This window comes from Schistocerca serialis, chromosome 1 (genome assembly GCF_023864345.2).
Source record: "Schistocerca serialis cubense isolate TAMUIC-IGC-003099 chromosome 1, iqSchSeri2.2, whole genome shotgun sequence".
Taxonomy (NCBI): domain Eukaryota; kingdom Metazoa; phylum Arthropoda; class Insecta; order Orthoptera; family Acrididae; genus Schistocerca; species Schistocerca serialis.
The window spans coordinates 173,456,755-173,479,058 of record NC_064638.1 but is presented as its reverse complement, the minus strand read 5'-3'; the positions used below and the strand labels follow the sequence as shown (position 1 = coordinate 173,479,058).

The 22,304-nt window shown below is 40.2% G+C and overlaps 1 protein-coding gene across 3 annotated transcripts in view; it reads left to right on the top strand.

The window, feature by feature from the left end:
- The window catches only part of LOC126464937 (transmembrane protein 121B-like), a 70,423-nt gene that overhangs the window by 7,115 nt on the left and 41,004 nt on the right, over positions 1–22,304 (top strand). For 2 of the 3 annotated variants that reach the window (XM_050096270.1, XM_050096271.1), the window contains one exon: positions 13,755–15,055. The exons of the other annotated variant lie outside the window; for it this stretch is intronic. In XM_050096270.1, the coding sequence (XP_049952227.1) occupies positions 13,884–14,930 (1,047 nt within the window). In that variant the 5' untranslated portion in view covers positions 13,755–13,883 and the 3' untranslated portion in view covers positions 14,931–15,055. Of the gene's footprint in view, positions 1–13,754; positions 15,056–22,304 lie in introns of those variants that run through there. 3 annotated transcript variants of the gene reach the window in all.

The window sequence follows — 22,304 nt, the reverse complement described above, 5'->3', positions numbered from 1 at the left end:
TTGCATCCTTCCTTCCTTTTTTTTAAATGACCCAATGCTCTCTTCTGTAGAGTGGTGTGAGGAATGACATTACTTCATTCATGTCATTTTTTTGTATCTTGTTTCTAAAGTATCTGTTAATTGTTCCAGATATGTTTCCAAAGTTTGCTGCTTTGTCATTTATATGTTTGTCATTATTGTAGGTGATATTACATCCTGGATAATTAAAGTGGGTGACCTATTCTACTAATGTATTATTCACTGCTATTTTTGTTCTTGTGGGAGTCCTGTCATATAATTGTGTGTTTTAGTTTTCTTTCTGGATATAGTCATATTGTAGTCTGTGAAAATCCTTTTAGTAGGTCATTCTGATTCTCTGTGAAAATTGCATCATCTCACTCCCTACCTCCCACCCACTGTGCATGTGTGTGTGTGTGTGTGTGTGTGTGTGTGTGTGTGTGTGTGTGTGTGTGTGTGTAGGGGGGGGGGAGGGGGAGGAGAGGAGATCTCTTTCATCATAAGTATTACGTCTGGGATCCCAGAGTAAAAATTGTATGTTGCGTCCAGTAAGCATATCCCTCTATAATTATTCAGTTACTTCTATCTCCTTTAAGCAGCGATATTACTTTTGCGTGTTGTCATGACCTTGATATGATATTTCTTTTCCAACACATATTGAATAGATTTAGCAGTCTCAGGTGGAAAGAAATTCTGTATTTTAGAAGTTCAGTATTGATGTTGTCTGTGCCTGTAGCTTTCCTGTTTTTCAAGGTCACCTCTTCTATGCATAAATCGTCCACACCTTGTGAGTCTATACATTCCATTTCTTCATTTCCTGTCTGCTCGTCTGAATGCCAAAGGGCTTTGTAGTGTTAGACCCATTGCTGCTGTTCTGTGTTACTTATCTACATTATTTCTGTCTGCTTTTTTAAGCATTTCCATTTTCTTGTAGGCTAGTGTTTGTTGTCCATGGGCATCTTTGATTATAAATACAGATCATTCCCCAGATTCTTGGTGGGCATGTTTTACCACCTTTTTAGCAATGTTCCTCTTCTCTTTGTAAATCTGATGATTTTCTTCTGTTAGGTTGTTAAGATAACTGAGACAAGCTTTATGTTTGATATTTATGGTATTTTCAAGGTTTAATGTGCAGATTTTTGAGGCCCCTATGTCTGACATCCTTTTCTTCTTACCCAGTGTTTCATCAGTAGCCTTTGTTTTTGCTTTTCTTATAATGTTTCATTTCTGCTCAATATCTTCAGCTGCTTTTGTTTGCAGAAGATATCTGGTTAGTTGTCTTTGTTACAAGTTGTTGACACTGTCTTCATTGAGGAGATTTATTTTTTAAAGTTCATTCTTTGGGTAACTTCCTATTCTCCTTCTGTGAACAAGTGCATCTGAGATATTACTATAAAATGATATGATCCCATGTCATATCCTGTAAATACTCTGGTCTCTCTTACTATTTGCTCTAGTTTGCCATTGATTATTATGTGGTCTATGATAGACCTGTATCCCTTGACCGACCATGTACATTTGTTGAATGTATTTTTTTTCTCTTCAAAATAATGTATTTATTACCTTTCATCTGTTAAAAGCAGCGAAATCTCTTGGCTTCCCATTTTGATGTATAGTTTTCTCCCGCATTATCCCCACTACTCCTGAGATGGTATTTCCGACTCTAGCATTTAGGTCTACCAGAAGTATTATTTGATGGTTATTGTTATAGTTGTATACTATTTCATGGAGGGTATTATAAAAATCTGTGAACTCGTCAATTTTTACCTCTTCAGGTGCGTAGATTCCGATCACTGCCACATTTCTTCTTTCCCCCGGTACAGTCAGCACCATGGTTCTGCCATGAACATAGTTATATTCTTTTATTTTTCTCTTCCCAGTTTTTACAGATGTAAACTGCTACACATTTCTTGCCTCTCTGTTGTGGAGCTGGTCTGCTGTAGAACATCATATTTATTCCATTGAAATTTCTTCTTTGGTCCAGTTATAGCAGTGGTTTATCATAATAGTTTTTAATGAATTTACTTATTATTCTTCTTTGTTCGCTAATCCTCTAACGCCACAGATAGCCACTTTGTGTTCTCAAGATCAATTTTGCTTGTTCTTTTTCATAAGTGTGTTCATCCTGTATGTGCTTGATCAAATTCTGAGATTTGGTTGGGTACTTTACAGTCAGAAATTGTCCCATGACCAAATCACGCGTGCCGCACTGAGTGAGTCTGATCGTGGGATTGCCACCTTGCAGACAGCAGTCTGCCTGTTTTTTTGTCAGTGTTGACTATTTCAGCCAGACTGTCTCAGTTGTAAGGCAATATTAATGCTCCCCTCCCCCATCAACTTCACCCAATTCGGTGTGTATTGTGTATTGCCCAGGAGCTATGCGGCTCCTGTCCTTATGTACATGATTGTTGGATTTGCTGGCTAAGAGGTCACAGAGGCATTTCCTAAGGTGGTAACACTCTGATCTGTCCAGCAGAAGTTGGAACCTGCAGGGCTATACCAGCCTTCGGCCCTATTGTGTTTATTTACTAGAATAATATGAAACTGTGTCAGAGCTTTTTCAGATCAGTTAATGCGGCATGTGTTCGGTTGTGTTCAAATCTGCATCTACATCCATTCTCTGTCAAACAACAGTGAAATGCATGGCAGAATGTACTTCCTGTTGCACCACATGTTAGGGTGACGGTTTCTTTGTTTGTTTGTTTGGAGTGAAAGGGACTAAACCGCAGGTCATCAGTCCCTTCATCCTTTAAGGAGCAAACCAGTAGTAGTCCTCAAAGGATGGAGGAAATTCTAAGTGTAAATAACACAATAAAAAACAGAGATGAAAGCCCAGAAAAGACAGCGTAGACAGATCATTAAAAGATAAGCAAGACAAGGCATTAAAACCAAGAAATGAAAAAGAATAATGAGAATAAAAAGTGGGAAGGATAGAGGCTAGGCTGTGCCATGCAGCAAGGACCACCCCAGATGGGCGTTGGGGAGCCGGAGAGGGGTACCCCACCAGCAATTCAGGTGGTCATTGAGGCCAAATAGCCCTACCTTATGGAGTCAAATGTAACACCAGGTCAGCTGAGTTGGCGTTGTCTCCTAGCACCAGGGGTAGCATGTCAAGAAGATTAAGTGCCACCTTAAAGCAGCCAAATTAGGGCAGGCTATAAGTAAGTGAGCCACCATCAGGAGGTGGGGTCCACATCGACATTCAGGGGCATCCTCACTTACGAGAAGTGGCCACGGATCTGCCAAGTGTGGCCAATGCAAGGTCAACAGAGGATGGTGAATTCCCTGCAAGAAGCATGCAGGGAAGTCAGCCATGTAGTCGTGGCCTCCTTAATTGTCCTGTTTGTTTGGGAAGATCAGAAGAGACCAATCAGAGTTCCAGGCTTCCAGCGATTGATGGCAAATAATGACAGAAGGTCTGGTTCTGGGACCACCATTTCCAGAATTGGCATCCAGCTGGGCCAACAGGTCAGCTCATTCATGTCCCGAAATCCCAACATTGCTGGGGGTCCAAACAAAACAACTGGCCATCCGGCTTGATATAGGTCAGACAAGATCCTGGATAGCCACAAGTTATGAGAAGAATAGCATTGGTGTACAGCATGGAGGCTACTAAGGGAGGCACTACAGAGTAGAATACTCCTGCTAGTCCAAGAACAAATGTGGCTAAGAGCTGGTTTAATGGCCATCAATTCAGCAATGAAGACACTGCAGCCGTTTGGCAAGAAATGAAGTTCACTGCACCGTGCATGTATGCATAGAAAGCCTGTTCATCTGTTGACTGTTGAGCCATCACTGAATACCACTTCTGAACCTGGATACTTCTCAAGGACGACCAAGAACAGGCGGCGAAAAATTGTGGGGTCAACAGAATCTTTTGGACCAAAGAAGACTTTGAGGCAAATCCGAGGTCAAGGCACAAGCCATGGGGCAGATGCGTGTCTCCCTGACCAGAGGCACAATGCAGAAAGTTGCAGTTTTGAACAGAGACACTGGAGTGGACAGTTCTGGATTGCTGCTGTGGTAAATGGAGCTCCTATTCAGGGAAAAGGCACAGTAGTTGGGATTTTCAGAGAAGCTAAGAACACACAGTGTAACTTAGCAGCTGTTATTGGTGCCTGATATGGAGGGAATCCAGCGATTAGTAGACTGTGCACAGGGCTAGTTCAGAATATTCCTGTCCCAAGTCGGATCCCACAGTGATGTATGGGGTCCAGTATCAACAGCGCTGAGGGTGATGCCGATCCATATGCAAGACTCCATAGTCAAGATGGGACTGAATCAGGGCTTCATAGTCGCAGAAGGGTAGAGCGATCTGCACCCCAGCTAGTGTTACTGAGGCAGTGAAGTGTATTTAGGTGTCGCCAGCGCTTGTTTAAGTTGACAAAGGTGGGGGAATTGAAGACTAGTCCCAGAAAGCAGTGCACCTCAACTAAAAGTAGTAATTGATCATCTGGGTAAAGCTCTGAGAGTGTGGGGGGGGGGGGGGGGGGGAGGTCAGAACTACGACGGCGACATAAGTGCATGACACAAGTCTTGGCAGCTGAAAACCCAAAGCCATAGGTGAAAGCCAGCGCCCACACCGTTATATGGCACGCTTGTAGGTGAAGCTTGCCAACAACCATACTAAAAGAGTAAAATAAAAGCAAAAATTGCTGGCATATAAGGAGGGCGATACTAGAGAACCCACACCCACAGCTAGACTGTCGATAGCCACCAGAAAGAGAGAGATGCTCAGTATAAGCCCTGCGGGACCCCATTCTCTTGGATATTGGTGGGGGGGGGGGGGGGGGAGGAGGGCAACTGAGTGAAGTGCCTACTTGAATCTGGAACATACGGTGTGAAAGGAAGCACTTGAGAAAAATCAGGAGTTGACATCAGAGATCACACTTGTGTAATGTAGTAAGGATGGGGTGACAGCATGTCATGTCGTAAGCCTTCTGTAGTTTAAAAAAGGCAGCAATGAAGTGCTGACGATGTTCAAAGGCCACCTGGATGGTGGAATCCAGGTGAACCAAATTACTATCTGTGGAGTGGCCTTTGCGAAAACTGCCCTGAGATGCAGCCAAAAAGCCCTGAGACTCAAGGAGCCAACACAGCCACTTGCTTGCCATGCATTTGAGCAACTTGCAGAGAATGTTGGTAAGTCCGATTGGGTAATGACTGTCCATTTCTAGGGAGTTCTTACCCGGTTTAAGTACAAGAACTACACACTTTCTAGCCACTGAGATGGGAACTCACCCTCGTTCCAGATCCAATTAAAAGAGGGCAGGGGCATGACGCTCACAATACGCTAGATCTGTTTCAGCATTTGGGGTCCGCAGCTCGTGGTTGTGCGGTAGCATTCTCACTTCCCGTGCACGGGTTCCCGTGTTCGATTCCCGGCGGGGTCAGGGATTTTCTCTGCCTCGTGATGACTGGGTGTTGTGTGATGTCCTTAGGTTAGTTAGGTTTAAGTAGTTCTACGTTCTAGGGGACTGATGACCATAGATGTTAAGTCCCATAGTGCTCAGAGCCATTTCAGCATTTGGTTGTGGATGCAGTATGGCCCTGGGGGCCGAATCAGGGCAATGGGCTAGGACACTGGACAGTTCCCATTGACTGAATGGAGCATTATATAGATCCAGGTGGGGGTAGTAAAAGACTAGTGCATTCACTCCATGTGCTGTTTTATGTAACTGATAGTGACAGCAATTTCTCAGATGCAGATGGGCGACCATACTTCTCAGCTAAATGTCACCATCTAAGGAAATATTTTTTACAGGGGACTGGAAGCCATAGAGTCTTTGCACATACCTTTGATGAAGAGGTACGAAATGTACCATTCCCAGGAGTCTTGCTTCCATCACTTTTGACCAGTTGAGATGTCAGGGGTTCACTGACATAGGTTCTGTGGCACATTGCCTGGGGCGACCTGGTGCCTCAGGGGCCACCAGGATCTCCATCTTAGGCGTGGAAGGAGTACATGCAGTGGCATGCGGGGCTCCAGAGTTCCCTTTATCTTGGGGGGGGGGGGGGGGGAGACTTCTTTTTGTCCTTCTCATCCTTAGAAGATGAGGAGGACACAGAAGATTTCCCTTAATTGCTTTCAGGAACACAGGAAGAATGAGAAGTCTGATGGCCAGCAGCCTATGGTTTCTTCAGTCACTGGCTGGTGTCTGTCTGTGGACCAGCAGGAACCATGGCAGGGTCCCAAGGGACCTCTTCCTCGCTAGAGAAGCCGGAGGAGGATTAGGTGTCTGTGACTGGGGGATGGGCACTGGTGTCCCTGGCAGGTGGGGAGCCAAGGTTCCTGAAGTGTGTGCGATGGAAGCATAAGGAGGACCCCAACCACATGGGGGTTAGGCATCAGTGAGTGGCCATGGGAGCCCACTGTAAGAGGTGCAACAGAGGAAGGCATTGTCAACAGAGAAGCCAACGATGTTGCAGCTGTAGCGTAAGCGTGTGACATTTCTCTGGGATTAAGATGCTCATACTTCCTTCTGGCCTCTTGATATGTGAGCTTGTTCAGGGTCTTAGAGCCCTGGGGTTTCTTCTCATACTTAAAAACTGAGCAATCTAGTAAGCAGGGGGTGTGGAGCTCACCACAATTTACACAGGTGGAAGGATGGGCACAAGGAATGTTCGTATGCAGCCGACTAGCACAATCCTTGCAGACGGGTAGCAGTGCAACAGGAAGATATATGTCCAATCTTCATACACCTTTAGCATCTTATAGGGGCAACAGTATAAGGTTTCACGTCACACAAGTAGACCATCACCTTGACCTTCTGAGGCAATATACCAACATCGAAAGTCGAGATGAAGGCCCAGGTAACAACTCCGTTTTTCTTTGGTCCCCTGTGGACACACCAGATGAAGTGCACACCTCATCACTCTTAAGTTGACCTGCAGCTCACCATCAGATTGTAGAAGAAGACCATGGTGAAATATGATGCCCTGGACCATTTTGAGATTCTTGTGGGGAATGTCACCCAACTTTTCATACGAGACCAGCGTGTGTGTGACCGGGGCAGGAGATGACATTTTAGTGAGGAGGGGACTGCTCTTCATCTTAGGGATGGCTATAGCTTCCCTGTATATGTTTTCAATGTTTTCCACAAAAAACAGGGTGTATATGCGGACAAGGGAAAAAAATTCCCCGATTTCTCCTGGATTTCCCAGTTAAAAATACACTTTCTCACTGGTGGAAACATACTTTTTCCCTGTTAACTCTCAGAACTGTATAACTTATCAATCCTTTGAATGTTTATGGTTTTATACACAGGCGTAGAATTTCCTGGTGCTTTAGAAAACGAAACATGGGGGAAAAAAACATGTTTTGGAAAGATCTTTGATGAGCAGCAACATGTAAGCTGCATATTTTCGTATTACGAAAATATAAATTCGAATTCCACCAAACACCGCATGTTACTTTCCGAAGCATTGAAATCGAAATTGCGATGATCTTTTGTAAGCCAGGCATAGCTCATGTCACGTGACCTCGCCAGCCGATGACAGTGGGTATTCAGAGCTGAGGACACGTGATGTAGTCAGCCAATAGCAACATCACTGTTAAGAAGCGTGAACACACAAACAAAAAAAGCTAATGGTTTAAATTAATATACACAGTGTTGTTACATGAAAAGCAAAGCTTTCACATATAATATTGGTCTATAAGATTAATACGCTGCAAGAGAGGCTATGCTTTCACATGTAATGTTGGCCTTTTCTGTGCGTATTACAATGTAAGATAATCACAGAAATGTGTCAGTAAAATTTTTAATAACGATATAAATATCTGACCTTCTGGGCTCGAAATTCATCTAAATAGCTCGTCATCAAAGACTTTATTTCTAAATGAGAGTCAAACACTCGGTGATTTAAGAAATTCATCGTACATTCTCGCACATAGTTCAGCTTGCGTAAAAGGAAATTTACTTTGATAGCAAAGCATTTCAAACCACCATTCAGAATATTTTCCCGCGACCTATTAGAAATAGGTTCATTTCTGCGGGGTCCCGTATGTTCGTGCGTGTAAAACTTGAGAAGATCTTACATTATGTCATAAAACAAACAAGACATCAGAGGATACTCCAAGAGCATTGGAATTTCATGACCCATACTAAAATGTGCACATTTAAAGTGCATATTTAAAGTGCACATTCGTATGTCCAAATTCCCAGTGAAGTAGGCCACGACCTGATATTAAGCTTTTCAATGTAGTTTTCGGGATGTAAATTTTCTCGGAGTACCAGTACTATGTTATCTCATGTTTGGTTCTTTATTATGGCATAATGCCATATGTGCTAGAAGTTGAAAACGTGCACTTGAAATGTAGCGAACAGTGTGTGGAATTAAACGCTTCGTTTCAAATATATTGTCTGCCTCAGCGGAAAAGATTAATAAAAGAAAATTTCTTTAGCAGACTGACAAAATTAACTTCATTGTTCTGCAAGGCAATTAATGCTTGACTGTCAGAAAGGTGGAAATAAAATAAAATCTGCAACTAACAATACATTTTAGCCTTCCGTAATGATGTGAATGTATTTTAATTCACTTGATAGCCCCTGGGCACAGAAATCTGTTTTGTTTTCATTTCATGTGAGAGCAGTAAACGAAGAGGAAACAGCAAAATCACTAAATGTAAACACGTGGAGACTATCCACTTCCCCACTATAACTCAGACTGCCCTGCGCGTCAGCCCCAGATCTACGATATTTCTGAACTGGGGCAATACCCAGCCACTCCCTTGAGCGTTTCAGACAGGACGTCAATTAGAAAAAAATCGAATTTTCAAAAATATATTCATTTTGTAGCGCAAATCTTTCTGAAGAGTCTAATGCATAAAACATATGTGTTGAAGGAAACGTAAGACATGTTACTTGGTCATAGGTGTGCCAAAGCGCAGTGCCACACCTCTTCACACAGCATTCCCCTATCGCACGTCACGGTATTTCGCTCTGTGGATTTGAAACGTGTATATTTTGCAATGGATGCCATCAAACCATATTCAGGACAGTGGAAATTAAAATGTCCTGTGGTGCCTCTCATGTTTATAGTCGGCCAGTTTGACACCCTTTCCCTCTATTTAGAAAATAAAAAAAAGAACTCTTCAGAAAATGTGTACTCTTTATTCCCTATCAGCTAACAACTTGCTGCTTTGTGTGACATAAAATTAAATATAGGATACGTAAAACCAGTAAAGACATGAGACAAGCATGACAATATACATTTCTTCAATCCTTAGCTCCAAGAACCTTTTCTCTCTAATCTTGCTACAGCTTGACATGGCGTGCTTTCGTTTCTGCAAAAGAATCTGTTACCTCATCAAAGTTCGTCAAACGTTTTGCTACGTGAAAAATTGAAATGTCGTCTAATACTGAAAAAGCTGTTAATACAAATAGGGCACAAGCCTGCTGTTATTTCTCGATCTTAATACGTCTATTTTGTCACTCTCTTCTAGATAAAACAAAATAGGCCTTTCTAATACTGCAACAATCGTAACACACACCAAATAAAAGAGACTATTTTGGCACAAACAGTCATTTCTAACGACAGAATATAATTCACAAAGTACCAATATCAAATGCCTATTAGGCCTACTACAAGCAAAAGCTTTACTTTAGGAAATAGTTTCACACTTCATTCATACACTCCAGTTTCTCAAGCATGAGATTGAAAAGTAGTAGTACGAAATTTTTATAGAGACTTGGAATCATCACATTGTTCCATAGTTTGTGTCATGTCTCCGTTTCTCCTCCTTCCTTGCTCTAACAAAGAGTCTGGTTATCAGGCCGGTTGCGGTGGCTGAGCGGTTCTAGGCACTACAGTCTGGAACCGCGAAATCGCTATGGTCACAGGTTCGAATCCTGCCTCGGGCATGGATGTGTGTGATGTCCTTAGGTTAGTTAGGTTTAAGTACTTCTAAGTTCTAGGGGAAATGGAAGAGGATGTAGATGAAGATGAAATGGGAGATACGATAGTGCGTGAAGAGTTTGACAGAGCACTGAAAGACCTGAGTCGAAACAAGGCCCCGGGAGTAGACAACATTCCATTATAACTACTGATGGCCTTGGGAGAGCCATTCCTGACTAAACTCTACCATCTGGTGAGCAAGAAGTATGAGACAGGCAAAATACCCTCAGACTTCAAGAAGAATATAATAATTCCAATCCCAAAGAAAGCAGGTGTTGACAGATGTGAAAATTACCGAACTATCAGTTTAATAAGTCACAGCTGCAAAATACTAGCGCGAATTCTTTACAGATGAATGGAAAAGCTGGTAGAAGCTCACCTCGGGGAAGATCAGTTTGGATTCCGTAGAAATATTGGAACACGTGAGGCAATACTGACCGTACGACTATCTTAGAAGAAAGATTAAGGAAAGGCAAACCTACGTTTCTAGCATTTGTAGGCTTAGAGAAAGCTTCTGACAATGTTGACTGGAATACTCTCTTTCAAATTCTAAAGGTGGCAGGGGTAAAATACAGGGAGCGAAAGGCTATTTACAATTTGTACAGAAACCAGATGGCAGTTATAAGAGTCAAGGGGCACAAAAGGGAAGTAGTGGTTGGGAAGGGAGTGAGACAGGGTTGTAGCCTTTCCCCGATGTTATTCAATCTGTATATTGAGCAAGCAGTAAAGGAAACAAAAGAAAAATTCGGAGTAGGTATTAAAATCCATGGAGAAGAAATAGAAACTTTGAGGTTCGCCGATGACATTGTAATTCTATCAGAGACAGCAAAGGACTTGGAAGAGCAGTTGAACAGAATGGACAGTGTCTTGAAAGGAGGATATAAGATGAACATCAACAAAAGCAATACGAGGATAATGGAATGTAGTCGAATTAAGTCGGGTGATGCTGAGGGAATTAGATAAGGAAATGAGACACTTAAAGTAGTAAAGGAGTTTTGCTATTTGGGGAGCAAAATAACTGATGATGATCGAAATAGAGAAGATATAAAATGTAGACTGGCAATGGCAAGGAAAGTGTTTCTGAAGAAGAGAAATTTGTTAACATCGAGTATAGATTTAAGTGTTAGGAAGTCGTTTCTGAAAGTACTTGTACGGAGTGTAACCATGCACGGAAGTGAAACACGGACGATAAATAGTTTGGACAAGAAGAGAATAGAAGCTTTCGAAATGTGGTGCTACAGAAGAATGCTGAAGATTAGATGGGTAGATCACATAAATAATGATGAAGTATTGAATAGCATTGGGGAGAAGAGGAGTATGTGGCACAACTTGACAAAAAGAAGGGACCGGTTAGTAGGATATATTCTGAGGCATCAAGGGATCACAAATTTAGCATTGGAGGGCAGCGTGGAGGATAAAAATCGTAGAGGGAGACCAAGAGATGAATACACTAAGCAGATTCAGAAGGATGTGGGTTGCAGTAAGTACTGGGAGATGAAGAAGCTTGCACAGGATAGGGTAGCATGGAGAGCTGCATGAAACCAGTCTCAGGACTGAAGACCACAACAACAACAACAACAACTTCTAGGGGACTGATAACCTGAGAAGTAAAGTCCCATAGTGCTCAGAGACATTTTAATACGTAATCTTTCTTACCTGTTATTTATTTCCACTCGGGTAGTCTGAATCTATGGATTTCGCTAGTAATTATAACAACACTTATCATTCGCAAACCCAATCAACCACACAAGCAGACAGCAGTTGGCATTCATCCGTTCGGCCTTACTCCGCTCAGCTCGTATAGCCCCTTTTGTCTGTAGGAAAGTTTGTTTTGTGACAGACATCATGAACACTATGCACGCATTCACAAATCAACTTAAGATTCATTCAGAAATCAACTTAGAATGTGTTCGGAAATGTTCAAAAACCGACAGGGATGCGTTTCAAATTCATATTAATAATCGATAGACTAACATGCGCTGGATGCTAGGCGCTTTGTGAAACAAGGTTTTTTTCCTCAAGAATATGAATTTGCCCCTCCTCCACCCCAGATCTGGGCCTGCTGCGCATGCATGAATCTGGCAGCTTGGGCGCTCCAGTAAAATTTTTCCCGGTAGCATCTAGCTGCTTGCTGTGACTGCTTACACAGCCAACAGCCACATTTCTGTAGCCAGAAGCAGGAGAAGCTACTACTCAACTGCGCATACGCATGATCCCGCTTGTAACTGCTAAAACGAATCTAATGTAAACAGTTGTGAGGTCACGCTCATTGGAGGCAATTTGTTGTTACGAAGCATTGCATAGTCTTCCTAAAGCCTTTGACATATTTTCCTGTTGGCAGACGCTTTTATGAGCACTGTGTTTTGTTGTTGTATATGGCGCATTTCCTTTGCAGTTTAACTTTTATTTTCGTTTTTTTTTCTCGTTCATGTTTTATTGCTGCAGTATTATTCTGCAGTGGCAGGATACAGTAATATCCTTTGTTAGAGTATCGGTTCTTACCAGTCAAAATTACAAAAATTTAACTGAGAACAAAAACAATGAAAAATTCCCGGAATTCTAAAACATTCCGGGTTTTTTCCAGTTTTCTCCCGGATGAAAAAATTCCCGGGTTTTCCCAGATCTCCCGATTTTGCCGTGTCGTATACACCCTGAAAAATAAAGGCTTTGTGATCAAAAAGGTCCTGGTATAAATCAGGTATTGCGAGGAGGATTTTGCTCCTTGTCATCCAGTCCTATGTTCCTCCCATGGCATGGCAAGAGAGGCAAACGCATTTGGATCATACATTGTTGTATTGTATGAGGCCTTTCCATTTGAAGACGCTGCTTGGGGCGCGTGACCACCAGCAGAAGAAAGTTTAAGTCGCTTCATGTGCGAACTATCTGCCATGGTGACACCCACTCCGAATGGGGGCTCTCCTCATGGGTGCCACCCAGCTACAGCAATGGCTATCTGGCCAGTAATTAGTTGCTGGGAGTCCCTGTGCCCCAGTCATGTCGGGTACATACTCCATGGCATACATGGGGAGTGTGCAGCACAGGCACCAACAGTGCGATCCCTGCGTGGTTAGTGGCTACTATCGTGCAGATATTTAAGTCCCCCCCAACCCCTCCCCCCACAACAGAATGGCTACCATGCTGGGTTTTGGGTGTACTATGACAACAGGAAGGAAGGGTACCAGCTTGGAAGGGCAAGGAGGCGGATCACACATCACAGTGGGCAACATTCCCTGGGTGACATGCAGTTCTGTAAAATTTGGGAAAGATGACAGGTCAAATCCAATAATGGGGACCATATAATCGTTAATGGAAGATGAGGATAGCACTGGGTCTGAAACTAGAAATAGAGACTAAAATCATGAACCATATACAAAAATGACATCCGACGGAAAGTCAGAGGAGGTAAGAGGTAGTCGAAGTGTAGGTTTGCAGCACAGAAAGTAGTAGTAGTAGTAGTAGTAGTAGTAGTAGTAGTGCTGCAAAGGCTGGGGCCCTGTGATAGCCAAGTATGTACTCACCAAAGAGTGGTGAGGCCCATGGGAGCATCTCTTTCTTACTTCAGGCCCAGAGAACGAGTAAATGAAGCTCACAGCTTGAAATTGTTCAGGAGTGATGTGCTGACTATACACATACCTCCACATATGGCTATTACCAGGCATTTTGATGATCAGGTTGACCTAAGTTGTTGTTGCTGGAGTCTACTATGAACAGTAGTTACACTTTGAACACCTGGCAAAATGCATGTTTTGCATTTTTTAAAGTTTGTTGCCAATCTTCCCCTCTGCTGATATCTTGAAATTAATTACACTCTTGATCATCTCTCGGGTTTAATGTATGTATTCCTCTTCTGTGTTTTTCAGGCAAAATTCATTGTCACTCAACTGGCTGGTGGCAAGAGAACAAAGGAGTAATACTTTCCTGCATTGCTGAAGACCATTAAGAGACTATAGTATAAAATCTGTTTGAAGTGCTACTGAATTGTATAGAACATGGCTGTTCCATCGGAAGCTTCGTGCTGCTCAGTTCCGAGACGAATGATTTTTCACATCTTGGATGCAGTGTTTCTAATCACGATACTGATTCTTCAAGGAACAATTCTCAATTATTACATTATTAAGCACTCGAAGCATCATGTCACACCATACTTTTGGTTCATTGCAGATATTGCTAGTCTTTTTATTTTTGCTGGAACATTAACTGTTTCTTACCAGTACCTGACAAAAGTGAAAAGCGATTTTGATACAGATACTTTTTTCCTGTCGCCAAAACGTATTTTACACCGTAAGTTTCCCACATCAAAACTTGGCATCATGCCTTTAAGTTATGTTTCGTGGATAATTTATAGCACATTTCATTTCAGTAAAGTAGCAGTAATATTCAAGTCAGGTATACCTGATCATCTGAAGGCAGATGACTTCTTGGGCAACCAAGCATTACAGATAACAATTGCATTATCAGGAATAATCTTCATTTTACTTGCTGAAGGGCATAATTGGTCCACTCGCCAGTCTCCTCGTTATCTTTATGTCACTTCTGTTGGGTGGAAAACAGGTATCGAGATACTGGACACAGTTAATCTGTTGGCACTGCTGTTGGTAAACGAAACTAAAATGATACTTACTTACACATTAGAAAACTCAGTTCTTATAGTGTGTTCATTTAATTTCTTTTTACCTGCTCTTGCACTTTACAAATTAAGCTTGTCTGATATGAATCACGTACGTTTGTTCTTGCCACTTAATGTTTTGTATAATGTTTTGCATCTTTGCCTAATTGATATACCATTCTTAGCTATACGGATTTACATATGGGTTAATTATAATAAGAATGCATCCATATTTCTTATGAAAAATGTGTTTGGCATTATAATGGTTCTTCGGAGTGTGTATCCTGACCTTCATGAACTGTTTCAACGAAGATATGCCAGTAAGTTAACTTCCAATCAAGGACACAACAGGGCAACAAAAGAGGACATTTCGTTGCATGTTCTTAATGCTGATGGTAGTAACTTGCTACATGAGGTGCAAAGTAGATGAAATATTATATTAGATGCTAAGTGTACTGGCTGTGTAATCTCTGGCTGCAGTATTGATTTACCGTGACACATGCAGATAATGCATTCAGACTGAATAAGTAAGTTAGAAATCTTCGCAGCATGCATTAGTTGATCGTGACTGATATTTTGTTAGTTAAACGGTGGTTGTTGTCAGACTATTGCTGCGGAGGGTAACTCTATTTTTATAAAACTTTTGGTATCTTACCATGAAGCAATGAAGGCAGTTACCTATATTATTTCAGGTATGCACTACAAATCAGTACTGCTATCAGACTTTTTAAACACTTCCCATGTATTTATGCATGAAATGAAGATTGATTTCAAAGCTGCAGATTTAAGTAGCTGTTCTGTTATTTTAATGGGCATTCTGCTGCAATTGGTGTGTGTGTGTGTGTGTGTGTGTGTGTGTGTGTGTGTGTGTGTGTGTGTGTGTGTGTACACACACACATACAATTTCTTTTTTGTGCAGTTGCGATCACACAAAAGCTTTCTACTTAAAGACTTGGTTTATATTTTCAGTAGCCATTCAGTCTCGTTCAATGACTAAATCACTTTCATATGCAACAAAATTAAACTTGCTTGCCTTGAAAGCTGATTATTGCATTTTATATACAGTTGCATAACTTTATATTTTGGATAAGAACATAGCTGCTTTAATTTGGAAGATGATTTGCTGATCCTGCTCTGAAAAGAGGTCCAATTGAGGAATTGAAATGAAGTTGCTGGCCACTACTATTGTCAATATTGAGGTGGCTACCACAGAACTGATTTTGTACAAATGGTTTTTACTGTAAGCACGAAGAAATGAGAGAGAAAGTTTATCAAATGGATTTGGGGGCAGGCATATGAACCAAGAAGCAACAGTGTGCTATATTGAGACTGAGTCTTTCATTCATCAACACAGTGTATGTTGTGATGAAACTTCTTATACATTGAAGCTGAATCTGTATTGTAATTTGAAGATGGGGAAAGGGTGAAGTGGTTAGCATACTGGGTTCTAATTCAGTAGGGCAGATTTAGGTTTTCTGTGGTTTCCTTGAATTGCTTGAGGCGGATACTAGGATGGTTCCTTTGAAGGAATTGGGCAGTTTGCTTTCCAAATGAGATCATTTTCTCAATATCTAATGACATTGTCATTGACAGAACATTAAATCCTAGACTTACTTCCTTTTTGAACTTTTGCTTTGTCTTTCACTGTGTTATGTGATTTTCAAAATTTGTCTTTGTTATGGTCAGTTACAGGAATCATATTCAGAATGCGATTTCCACTCTGTAGCGGAGTGTTGCGAATATGAAACTTCCTGGCAGATTAAAACTGTGTGCCAGACCGAGACTCGAACTCGGGACCTTTGCCTTTTGTGGGCAAGTGCTCTACCATCTGAGCTACCCAAGCACGATTCACGCCCTGTCCTCACAGCTTTACTTCTGCCAGTACCTCGTCTCCTACCTTCCAAACTTATTGTCTGGTTTATTGATGGTAGATAAGAAAAGAAACTGTGGAAATCACTGGTTGTTGGGATCTTTTGACAAAGAATTGGATAATACCATTTTCTTTTTGTGATGTTACTTTGATGTTGACATACTGTTGTTCCATGTATTTGAAAAGAAGTTTCCCGTTAATCCTCAGTGATGCTAATAAAATTTTTAAAGTGCCTTCCTTGGTCATTTATTAAGCAAGGTGATGAAGTTAATGCTTTGAATTTGCATTTGGATGGGTTCAAATCCCTCTTCAGCCATCCAGATTTAAGTCTTCCATTGTTTCCTTAAAATGACTTAAGGTAAATGCTAAATGCTTCATTGAATAGACCACGTCTAAATGACTTGCAAGTCTTGTCCAGCTGCGATAGTGTTCAGTCTATAGTGACCAGTCTGGCAAGGGAACATTTTACTCTAACTCTTCTTGCTTAACACATATAAAATGTGATTGGTTTCAGTGCAAAGTGAAAGATAGGCATCCAGCAGTAGCAGCAGGAAAAGTAATGTAACCAAAAAAAATTATCATAATATTGGAGAAATTATGCTAGGGATGTGAAAGATAGGCATCCAGAACTAGCTGCAGGAAAAATAACATTACCAAAATACCATAATATTGGAGAAATGATGCTAGGGATGAACTTAAGATATTTCATGGCAGCAAAGTCAAGCAAGTGAAATAACTAAAATACCCACACTTTGTTGATAGCTCTAGTTGCTTTGAGTTTAAAGCCAAATTAAAATCAATAAAAGTTGTGATAGTTATGGTGTTGAGACTTTTGTATATTTATGATGCATATGGCCAAGGAAATTCTGGGGTGGGTTGAAACAAATAAGAAAACACAGAGAAAATGATGTATTGGAAATGTCTGATCAACAATCAAATACTGGCGGGAACAAAATGCATATAGATGATGACCACACTGCGTGGAGAAGTCCAGAGGAATCCAGCAGTGGATATCAAACAGCAGCAGTGGCTACTACTACTGCTGCTGCTCTGGTGGTGGTGGTACAGCTGACATCCTGTGTTCCTTATGAGAACAGCCAATACTCTTAGAGAGCAATATCAGTGCTTTTCCATACCAGATAATTTCAGGGAAAGAAGTTGGCATCTGTCTATATTACCAAATGGCTAAAATGATCCACTGGTCCCACCTGTTGGTGGTTGTTGTTGTTGTTGTTGTTGTTGTTGTTGTCGTCGTCGTCTTCGTCTTCAGTCCTGAGACTGGTTTGATGCAGCTCTCCATGGTACTCTATCCTGTGCAAGCGTCTTCATCTCCCAGTACTTACTGCAACCTACAGCCTTCTGAATCTGCTACCTGTTGGTAGCCTATCTAATAGCTTCTAGGGGCAACAGAATTTTGACCTTGAGCTTTCTGTATAATTAGTGATAGAATCAGAAAATTTAAAATGTTGTCATATTCTATTCAGTAAGGGTATAATGTTCCATTGAAGATTTAACACAACAAATCAGGTATTAAAGTTCAAAACTTTTTAAATGCCTGGAGTTTGTGCAGTTAACAGCGTGCAATTTACCCAGACTATATTCATCCAGTATATGAGAATGAGAACAATTAGTTTCTTTTAACAAACTTTGCACAAAATTTCAAACCTTTTTGAAACTTTCTCTTGCTGACACACCATACAGAATCATGAAATGAAAAAAGTTTATCGCTTACTACATTTTCAGACTTCAGAACCAACCATGATGTTTTACTTTATTACTTCTTTACTGTTAACTCGATTCACAACATGCTTTGTAGACAGTATCCACGTATACCACTAAATCGATCTACAAGATTGTATCATTGTATGACTCACAGTTTAGGAGATACAAAATCACCAACATTAACTCATTTGCAAAGAATCAGACATTTGAAGCTGTTTTATGCACAGGAGTTTGATTCTTTAAAGAATCAAGGCTAGGGTACTGGTTTAATTCTATGCAACAAAATCTGGAGTGCAGATGATATTGAAAGATATCTCTTCTTCCACTTCTGTACGTAACAATGAAAAAGTTTTATGTTTTGTGTCAAAAGAAAAACTCATTCAAAAAAACTATTAAGAGACAGTATGGCTGGCCTGTACTTATCTTAAGGAGGCAAAATTCCAGTACCACCTATAGACACTTGAGGAAGTGTGGAAACTAAGAGCTTTATTTCCCCCTCCTGCCACTCCATCACCTTTCTAACAGTTTTTATGCGTGTTTTTATAATAAATGCAAGAGCATTTTCTTGTTTAAAAATTACTGTGAGCTTTTCACTGAAGAGCAGCTTTTCTGGTGATTTCCAAGTATATTTATTGAGAGTTTGTAACCCTCTTATACAGAGTGTCAGCTAGTGACAACCCAAATGTCATGATTGAATTTCTTGTCTCTTATTTCACTGATGTAACCTTTTCCAGAATTTTTTCCAATCATTTAGATTCTTCAGAACACCTGGTGTGATACTCATTTAGCTCTGAGACTACAGAAATATCAGTTATGTTCTGAAATGTTTTTTAACTTTCATTGGTGCGGCTAGACAGGCAAGGCTGAATTTATTCCATCCATCCCACTTTTCTTATAATGGCACACTATGCAGGGTGGATCAACTTCCTCTGTTCCACACTTCCTGTCGTCCCCCCCCCCCCCCCCCCCCCCACATTAAATTCAGTCAAGAATATGAGTATGAGCACTGCATAACTGTCTGTCGAGACCTCTCTGATACTCTACTCACCTACAGGTGAAGGTGATAGGATACTTGATGTGAAAACATATTTGTAAAAAGTTGACAGTGTCGTATGATATGTTCGTTAATACAATGTTCCATCTTGCATCTTGAACACTTTTATTTATGTATGTCATACAAGTTCACACATTCCAGTCTAAGGCATCATCAGAATCTTTGAAATATGAATAAAGAGAACAAATGATAAGCAATTTTATGCAAAACATTACATATCAACCCATACAACAACTGAAGCATACCACATTTAAGAACACATTGATACATAGAGTCCTGTCAGATTTGTGTGTATGAACGCGTACCCCAGACTAGCATTGTGTGTTCGGTGAGGCAGTGTATAAATGACACAGAACTGAGACTGACAGCTGATGCTATTACACCGTTCAAACGCAACACCTTACATTATTATTTATAGTGTCATTCCCTTATTATAAATATTAAGATACTAATAAAATGTACCATGGACTTGAATAACTGAAAAAAAATTATGGAAGTGAAGTCTAGCCTTGGCTTGCAAATGCAAATTAGAACAAAACGTAGTACTCCTAATTAATTAATGGGACCTGCCTTCTCAAGATAACATAGCTTTGCTTTGATCTCTCAGGGTTTCTTGGCATGATTGATTAATGGTGTACTTCCTGGTATACAGTAATGTTGTTTCCATTGTATGCACAATAACAGCAAAACTCTAAGCTCCTGAAGAAGAAGAAGACGACGACTTGGTCAGTCATCAAAATATTGAGGATAAAATAGAAATTACGTCTCAGCTATATAGCCAGGAGCACACAATTGATAGTTTTGTTTGGTTTTACGAAGGCGTGTTTCACCACAGTTGTGATGTCAGTACTGGGTGTTTCTCTTCATTTCTACTTGAAGTAGAAAAACTTCTGACTTTTGAACCTATGTGACTAAATTTACTATTATAGTACACTGACTGATTCTTTACCATCATCTTTCCCAGGTTAAGCATATATGCTTTTTCCAGTCGTATCGCTGTACCTCTTCCTTGGATTTCCTGAGCATTTATTGCCTATCAGTTGGTATTCAATAACTTGGTTTGGTAGCCAGTCATTCCCCATTCAAAGATCTGGTAAAGTTATTTTTGGCAGTATTGAAATTATTTACTCTTTGGTTATGATGTGCCGTATATCCGTGAGAAACTAACCAACTTCCTCTCAATGTCACAGTCACATTAACATGTGATATTTTGCAGCTTAGGTAATTACAGTTTGATATTTGCTCTACACATTTGCCATCTAAGCATATATTTGCTCGTATAATTTCAGTTCCTTTAGAGGCTATAACTTCGGTTTCAGTTTTTGAGATTTCACAGAAGTTTTGCATCCACTGTGTTAAGCAGTAGATGGATTACTGTACATAAATTATCTTTGAAGAGACAATGACAACCTTGGCCTTCAGTGAAGGGCAAAATATTAATTAATCACTAGACAAATAAGACTGGTAACAGGCAGCAATCTTGTCTAACATCTTGCCTGTTTATTGTAGGCCTTATCTTATGGTATTGTAATTGAAATTGTTTAAGAGAGTTTAGGTGTATTTGTAGAGGCTTTTAGAACATGTACCAAGTACTCTGAACGTTCTTATTGTGAGGTGCTTCCCAGTCAGCTTTGCATAACATTGTTAATTATCCCACCTGTATCAGCAATCAGCAGTTTTTTAATCTGATTAGGCTAGCTTGGAGTTCTTCCCATGCTATATTGCCTATGATGTTATCGTCGGTGTCATCTGCATTTTGAGTTTCTTTTCCTCACTGAGATCATGCTGCAAGCTTTTGTAGTGTTTCTCCAATTCAGTATGTCCGTCACATTTATGTGAGCTCTCTCTTCATTTTATTTTGTAAGATGTTTTGTACAAATTATTTGTGATCATAGTCATGAACTCTTTGTTTGAAATGAGCTATTTGGTGTTTTAGAACTTTTATTCATGTATCATAACATGGCTTCCATGAAAATAGAAAAGTAAGTTACAAGTGTGTTTATTTCTGCTAAACGTCAGAAAGTCAAAGCATTGGCTCACTTAGCAGCCTTTCACATTTTAGTACTGTCTAAAAGTAAGTTTCTAAACTTTAAATACTTTACTGATAAGACAGCTCAGGCTGAAAAATATATTTGTCGAAAGCAGCATTAAATTGCAAAAACTTATGGTTGCTACAAATCCTTTTGAAATTTGTATAGAAGGGAAAGAAAGGCAACATTGTGTTTTCAAATAAAGTATAAAAAATTACAGGAAAAATTGGGTGCTGGAAGGTTTATTACAACAGCAAAGTATTTTATTGTAGTATATTCCTAGAGTCGTCAGTTAAAGCCGGTTCTTGAAACTTTGCTTTATTATAATGCTTTATTATGACCTTCTGTGTTAATGATTCACCAGCAACATGTTTAAGGGCAAAATTATGAATGTTCACAATTATTTTGTCATTTTTTTAATCAAATGTGTAACATATTTTAAACTTTATAACGAAACAAGTGATCAGTTATATTTCCATATTAATAACGAAAAACATAGAAGTAATATTTCCACTTCAACTACTTTCATGGCGTACTGCACATTATTGGATAAATTTTGACATACTTTTAGGTCTCTCTTGCCATGGTTAATCTAAGTTTGAAATTCAGCCTACAGCATTGTTTATTTGCGTTACCTCTCCATAGGAGGCTTTGTTTGGGTTAGCTTTTTCTTGTGATGTCAACAGAGATAAAAGAGGTTAGATTGTGCGTATATTATCTCAAAATACTGCTAATGCACCTTTTCATGCTAGATAGTGTGTAACTGAGAGAGGTAGAATTTCTGGTTCATAAATACAGGACATTTTGCCCTTGGAGTTGCTTCCCAGTTATTGGTGGTTGTGAAGAAATGTGGATTTAAAAGTGTATTTACTGGGAATATGACCAATATCTCATCATTGCATAAATCATTGTGAAATTATGTGTAAGATAAATGAATGAGCAGTATTTTCTGTTATAAATTATTATAATTCAATGTAATGACAATCCCAGCTCCCTGTTGTGATATCTGATATAACACACAAACATGTGACTTTCAAGCAGTGTGAACACTTTTTTTGTATTAAGGTTTGGACTATGTATTCAGCAATCAGCTGCACTTTATTGCTAATTTTTTTATTTAATTGGTTG